Source organism: Triticum dicoccoides, chromosome 2B, assembly GCF_002162155.2.
Source record: "Triticum dicoccoides isolate Atlit2015 ecotype Zavitan chromosome 2B, WEW_v2.0, whole genome shotgun sequence".
Taxonomy (NCBI): domain Eukaryota; kingdom Viridiplantae; phylum Streptophyta; class Magnoliopsida; order Poales; family Poaceae; genus Triticum; species Triticum dicoccoides.
The window spans coordinates 676,421,389-676,429,071 of NC_041383.1; the positions used below are offsets into that span (position 1 = coordinate 676,421,389).

The window sequence follows — 7,683 nt, forward strand, 5'->3', positions numbered from 1 at the left end:
TGCACACTATGCAAACGGACAATCCAGGATAAGATGCTAAAGAGGGGGCATTGGGGCTCGCCGGAATGCGTAGGGATTGATAAGTTATAGCACCGACTCCCATTGCCATGATTTTACAGCTCCTGACTTTTACATGATCTCATTTAGAAATTTGCATGCCGAACGTTACGTTTAGTCCATTAATGACCAAATATTGCACCAGGATGATCTTCTCAAAATATTTTTTTAATGATCCTTTTATTTTATAAAATGGACTTATCGAGGGGGCATCACTTTATTGGTGATGGGGCATCCCTTTTAATTTTGGCCTCTATATGGCCTCTTATCCTTTAACTAGTTACTAGAAGGGTTAGACGCGCTTTGCTGCGCCGTTGATATTGTTAGGTATCTCAAAAAAAAATCAACTCTGTTTCAAAATATAAGGTGTATTAGTCTTTTGAAAAGTCAAAGCATTTTTAAGTTTGATCAAATTTATAGATAAATATATCAAAATCCATAATATCAAATTGATATAATTAGATTCATCATGAAATGAATTTCCATATTATTTTGTTTAATATTGTGGATGTCGATATTTTTGTCTCTAAACTTGGTCAAAGTTAAAGTTCCAAAAAACTAATACCCCTTATATTTTCGAATTGATGGAATATTTAGTTCGGCGGGGCAAGGAGATGCTGAAGTGTTTTTTTATAACAAGGTGATTTGATGTGACTTTCGCGGTGTGATCCTATGTTATCCACTAATAAACCATATTTATGTGGTGAAATTTCTGTGTCGGTAGCTGCATGTACTATATTGGTGCTACAATATCAGATGGTGGCATTTCTTTTTTCTAGGTGGTGGGAGTGTGCACGAGATTGATATGTTTCTATAGACTGCTGCTGATTGATTTGAAAAGTCATTGGTCCGATCAAAATAGTAAATCAAATCTAAAATCGAATGAAAGAGCTTCAAAATTAGGGAACATGGTGAATTAAAATAATTGAATGAGAGAGCTCCTCGGGAAATTGTTAACCTGGTCAAAATCGAGTGACCCAATTCTAAATTGAAGACATCAATTAAGTATGATGCCTTAAAAATTAGGAAGCATAGTGTTAGTATAAAAGAAATGAACGGGAGAGCTTTGAGAAATTGTTGACCCGGTCAAAATCGAGTGACCAAATTCTAAATTGAAGACATCAATTAAGTGTGATGCCTTAAAAATTAGGAAGCATAGTGTTAGTATAAAAGAAATGAACGGGAGAGCTTTGAGAAATTGTTGACCCGGTCAAAATCGGGTGAAGCAATTCCAATTGGAGACCTCAATTGATTGTGAGGCCTTAAATAGGGAGCTTAGTATTGTTGACCCAGTCAAAATTGAGTTGAAATAATTCTAAATTGAAGACACAAATTAATTGCGAGGCATTAAAAATTAAGGAGCATAATGTATAGTATAAAAGAATTGAATGAGAAAGTTTGAGAAATTGTTGATCCGGTCAAAATTGGGTGACCTAATCTCAATTGAAGGTCTCAATTGAATGTGGGCTCTTTAAAACTAGGGAGCTTAATTAGTGTTATAAAGGATTGCACATTTATTGCTAGCAATATATAAATCAATGTACTCTTCTTCCCAATATCAAAACTTACATCCTTTCTACGTAAAATTTTAATCAAACAACAAGTTTCAAATTGCTACGGATCCAAAGAACATCCATACAAAATTGTACTCACTCCGTCCATTTTACACTTGTAGAAAACACATCAAGGATGTTTGGGCGAGATCGAGACGAGCCACAACACCAGCTGCCAGTAGTCATCACACTTGATGGCCGGTAGAGACTCACCACTGAGCTGCTGGGCGAGGGTTGAGCACGGCCGGCCGACGGACGTGGTTGTGCCAGCGGTCGGTCAACGGGTGAGATGCGAGTGTAGAGAGGAGGACGATATACCGTGAGGCAGTGCGGAGCGGTCGAGGTGGCCGCGTAGTCTGAGACCCGCCAAATCCCGCCGAAATACGACGATGCCGGGGCCCGGTGCATCGAATCTGGCGAAGGTGGCAATGAGATTAGGTGTGCTGATTTAGGCGTCGATGACGAGAAGCGACTGAATCAAAATGGGGGAGGAGCGTGACAGGTGCTACAGTGTGTCGGTTGTGGCATGTGGTGGCCAGTGGAGGCAGGTAGGGCGGTGCGGAGTGAACGAGATGGCTACGCGGTTCGTTCCCCGCCGAACGTGACGGCGTCGGGTCCTGGGTGTGTTGAAACCGGCGATGACGACGACAGGCATAGATGTGTGGTGAGTGCTAGAGGGTGTCGGTGGTGGCGCGAGGTGGCCGGTGCAGGCAAGTAGCTAGAGTGGAGTTGAAGTGGATGTGGCACATGGTGGGGAGAGTGCGCCCGGGGGAGGCGAGTTTTATTTCTCCACGGGCCACGGGTGGTTAGTCGAGTATATTTAAGAGTTAGGGCGTCCGTGGAGTAAATTTTTTACTCCTCTAACACCGATAGGAGATCGGTTAGGTGCGGTTTAGAGGAGCAAAACCGTAATTTTACTCCCGCAATTTTTTATAATGATCGGTTAGAGATGCTCTAAGTTGATGGTGAATGTACAGTGGTTCCTACAAATACACATGGTTATCATAGACGCTTATCTTTAATGAGAAAGAGTACCGAACAAAGGTAACGTGGTTGGTATTGTTGAACTAACCCCTCGAAACAACTACAATGCCAGACCACTCCACGCCCTTTACCAAGTCCTTTGCTGTGTCATGTGGGTGATGAGGGAGGTTTTGGATCTTGATCAATTGGTGGTAAATGGTCATACCGAGTCTTGGGCGTTATGAATTTTATTGTATGGAATTGCAAGGTATGTGCAGGGGCATCGACAATGAAAGCATGACCTACCCTGCCAAACTCATCCATTCCACTAAAGCGTAGGTAACCTTCATTTCTGAAATTAAATCTTCTAAGATTAAATATAGTGATCTTATGAATTGTTGTGCGATGAATGATAGCATTGTAGTTCCTTGGAGGGGTTCCTCGGGTGACTTGTGACTAATGTGTGGGATGACAAGCTCAATGTTCATCTTCATAGTGCCTCTTCCATGTTATCCTAGTTAGTGTTATTCATGTAGCCTCCCGTACTGATTTTGGGATTGTTTGCTTCTATGGTGATAGGTATCATAGGCAGACTGTCGGAGATAAATCCGGCCGATCCCTCAATAGGGTATTCTTAGCTAGGCTACTTGGCACAATGGTAACAGAGACAGGGGCTTTACCCAGGTTCGGACTCTCACGGAGAGATAATACCCTACATCATGTTCTTTCTTTTATTGTGTTGTGGTGTATATACAAATTATAAACTACCAAGGGATTGCGATTATATTCTATGACAAGTCCGAACCCTGCTCATGTAACATACCAGATGTCCTAGGGTTTACACAACTATGCTAGCTACGTGGGTGGAGGTAAAATCCTCCACGGCTTTGTCTTTGTGCCTTGTACGTCAAGCCTTGCGGAGTCCTTGTGTATAGCATCATGGGTTGCCCAAAGTGCCCAAGTACGGAACCAACAGAGGGGTCCTCAGACGACCCACCAGGCCAAGAAACAACATCTTGAAAGGCCCTTCGGTCAGGACATCGACAGTAGCACCTGAACCGGTCTTCAAGCTTGGCTGCACCTCAGCCTTTCCGAGTTGCACATGGTTTTTGGTCACCGGTCTTGAAATAGGTTCAACGAAATGTATCTTGGACAATGTCTTCACGCAGCCGACCTCCATCCATCGAGCTGCATCCGAAGTGATGTTAACCACCTTGACTTTGGAAATGTGGACAGAGAGACCTGAGTTGTATGCTGGAAAGATTTTTTGCATTGTCCGTTGGTGGGCGGGACAAGTTCCCGCGCATCATCTCAAAGGTCCTCTCATCTGGCTCAGACAAGCTAGTCTTATCCACGGGCCCACCTGGCAACGTGTTGCCTTTGACCTGATGGTCAATGTGACATGCGGGGGTGGGTCAAGGGCCCACATCCCATCGAGAGGGGGCATGTGCCTCGATCCCCACGCGCCATTAACACCTTAATGGGGGAATACATAGGGATTTGCTACCATGTGGCGGCATTAAACTGTTGCCATTCAATTTTCCCCACTCCCTGTATAAGGGATGATGCGATATGATGGGAAGCTTTACACTCTCCTTCCCGTCGCTCTATTCTTATTTGAATTTATGAGTTAAAAAATAGTACATATTTAAATTCTTAAAAACTTTTAGGAAAATCAAAATGTCAAATTATATTCCAAAAAAATAAAAAAGCGAAAACATGTTTAATATATATATTCCAAAACTTAAATTTGATTATTTTTTCAACATTGTGGTTTCCTAACGGCCGGCTCACATAATGTTCAAAAATGCGTATATGTACATTTCCACCAAAAAGGAAGGCTACCAATAAAAGAAGTCCAAAAAGGGAAGCTGGGAAATATTACCTATTCAAACACAAACCCAACGAGCCGAGGGCTGCACCAGAAAAACCCAACGGGGTATATATATTCCAAAACTTAAATTTGACTATTTTTTCAACATTGTGATTTCCTAACGGACCGGCTCACATAATGTTCAAAAATGTGCATATGTACATTTTCACCAAAAAGGAAGGCTACCAATAAAAGAAGTCCAAAAAAGGAAGCTGAGAAATACTCCATCCGTTTCAAAATAAGTGTCTTGAACTTAGTACAAATTTGTACTAGAGCTAGTACAAAGTTGAGACATTTATTTTGGGACAGAAGGAGTATTACCTATTCAAAGTTTCAAGCACAAACCCAACGGGCCGAGGGCTGCACCAGAAAAAACCCAACGGGGGGGCCGACAAAAGCGAGCAACGCCTACGACTACGATCCCGACGCAAAGACCAACTCCGAGGTCCCGCCATCCATGGCAGCAGCTTCCGTCGGCGCCACGACATCGCGATTGCTGCAACCAAGCCACGACCACTCCCCGGAATTCTCACCCGGGGGCTCTTCCTCGTCCTCCTCACGCGCGGCGGAGGCGCGGCCGGTGCCGTCGTGTGATGGCGGCGCCGAGGACAACGTGCCCGACCTGGACTCCCCGTGGGCCGCGGCGGCCGAGGCGGAGTCGAGGCTGGATGAGGCCGCGATCGCCGCGGCTGCGGCAGGACTCACCCTCTCCGCCGAGGACGAGGCAGAGGCGGAGGAGATACGTGACAACCTGCAGAGGCAGGACGATGAGGTGCACTATTGCTAGTCCACCGATATCAAATTGCAGGATCTCACTTGTCCTATATCCAACATATTGATCTATGGTGTGAACTGTGATTGTTAAGGTTTTGGGCGGGGGTTCGACTTTGTTTCTTCTGGAAATAGGGAAGCATTGTGATTAATTTCTCTAGCTTGAACAGACTGGTACTAAACCTTGATGAATTGTCTCGTCTGAAATTTAATTTTCCGCACTAGCTACTAACTTACCAGATCGGATAAAAGGCGATTCACGGTTGCAATGGTGGAGTAGCAGTTAAAACGAGATTGTTGCAGTGGAGACTTGTTTCTGTTCTCAAGAACCTGATGCCAAACTGGAGTGTTTGCCCTTACATGCAGTTCCCCGGACTCATTTATTTTGATTTTCCGACTCTTGCTGCTTATTTCAAGCTTTGATGTTTACTTTTATTTTCCAAATTGTTTGATGCTTACGTTTTTCACCTTCGATCATTTGTTTGCTCACTGCAGCTGATGGCACTAGAAGCAATATATGGAGATGACCTTGTTGAATTTGAAAGCAGAGGAGGGCTCCGTTATTTCCAGGTTTCTTATGATGTATTGTTGTTTACTAATATCCAATTTCATTGCTTCCTCGATAGTGGAAATTGGGGCTTAATACTTTGATTTTTTTTTCAAGTACAGATTTACATACGTTATGATCTGCCTGATGGTGCTGAATTGTGCGCTAAGCTTTCTTCCCTTGGTGAAAACTCAAAACATGGAGGATGTCCTGATGGTGGTAGCGAAGACCATGAAAATAAACCAGATGAATTCTCTTACACTAGCAACTTTGAGTACTTGCCTCCGTTGGTTTTGACATGCTTACTTCCAAAATCATATCCTAGCAAGGACCCACCATGTTTCACTCTCACCGCTAAATGGATGGATGAGCATAATGTTTCTCAACTCTGTGAGATGCTTGATTCCATCTGGGCAGAGTTGCAGGGGCAAGAAGTGGTTTATCAATGGGTTGAGTGGATACACAATTCTTCATTGTCACATCTCTGGTTTGATGGCAAAATAATGTTAGGCCAAGATGACACCCCAGCACCCAAAGTAGATATGCGTGCAATCTCAAGAAGGGTCTCATTGGAATCTGTCATCCCTTCAATGCTCAGCTACTGTAGTAAGAAGCATTACCAAGCTTTTCTTGAGGATCTCCATATGTGCATGATATGCCTCAACCAGAGCACAGGTAAATCTGTTTCCTTTATGCTTTCTTCTTTATTCAGCATAGATACATGACAAGAGATCAATCTGGTACATTTAGTATGCAGTCTCTAGGTCATTTGTAGGAAGAATGCTATTGGTTCTATCGTGCTAGCTAATTCCACGTTGTAGTCTCCTTGGTATGTGGTAACTAATGCCTATGAAGTTTCCGCGCTTCATGGTAGAATGTGAACATATTCTGTAAATTTATGCTTCATACTATCTTTTCCCCAAAAGGAAGAACAGTGACCCCGTGACTCTTTTGGTACGAATAGCACACGTTTTGATGTGTGTTTGTGAACAAAAAACATGTTATTCCTTTCCAATCATGTTTCTTGGGATGCTGAACTACGCTACCGCCAATCAAAGTTCGTTCACGAGCAAACTAACTTTCAATTTGTATTAATCAGGTTCGAACTTCATCAAGCTTCCATGCCAGCACTTGTTTTGTGCGAAGTGCATGGAGACATTGTGCAGAATGCATGTGAAGGAAGGCAGTGTGTTCCAGTTGGTATGCCCTCACGCCAAGTGCAATGCTTCCATTCCACAACATGTCTTAAAGCAGCTTCTTAGCGAAGAAGAATTCGAACGCTGGGATAGGCTTGCTCTCGAGAAAGCCTTGGACTCGATGGCAGACGTGGTTTTCTGCCCAAAGTGTGTAATTGGTTGCGTGGAAGACGAGGATAACACTGCGCAGTGTCCAAAGTGTTCCTTCATCTTCTGCTCGTTTTGTAAGGAGCTCTGGCATCCAGGGAAGCAGTGCCTAACTCCAGAACAAAAGATCCAGCACCGGAAGGTAAACGTGCAACTAATATCTCTTATGCTTTCGCATTGGTGAGACCAAATGAGCATGCACTACACGTTTATGGACGGTTTGTAAGAAACTGATCTGTAAGTTTTGTGCATTATTGCGACCCGAAGACCATGATGCAATGTAAACTTGTGTCTTTATTAATTTTAATGAGTATCTACCATTTTCTTCTGCATTTTTTATGACCACAGGCATCAGGTAGGATGAGTGAGAGGGAGATGGCGCAAGAACTGCTGAACATTAAAGAGCTATATAAGGATGTTCGGTTATGTCCCCATTGTCGGATGGCCATCAGCAAAACTGCAGGCTGCAACAAAATGACGTGCGTCAGCTGTGGGAAATACTTTTGCTTCCGCTGTGGCAAGCCAGTCAGTGGCTACGATCATTTCAAGTAGGCAATTCTATGAAATCCCCCCCCC

General features: G+C 43.6%; 1 protein-coding gene across 1 annotated transcript in view; it reads left to right on the plus strand.

Annotated features, from left to right (window-relative positions):
• The first annotated feature begins 4,891 nt into the window (after positions 1-4,891).
• LOC119368286 (E3 ubiquitin-protein ligase RNF14-like) overlaps positions 4,892-7,683 on the plus strand; it is a 3,804-nt gene continuing 1,012 nt past the window's right edge. The window contains exons 1-5 of the mRNA XM_037633584.1: positions 4,892-5,218; positions 5,713-5,787; positions 5,887-6,439; positions 6,864-7,249; positions 7,456-7,655. Coding sequence (XP_037489481.1) covers positions 4,904-5,218; positions 5,713-5,787; positions 5,887-6,439; positions 6,864-7,249; positions 7,456-7,655 — 1,529 coding nt within the window. The 5' untranslated portion in view covers positions 4,892-4,903. The remainder of the gene's footprint in view (positions 5,219-5,712; positions 5,788-5,886; positions 6,440-6,863; positions 7,250-7,455; positions 7,656-7,683) is intronic.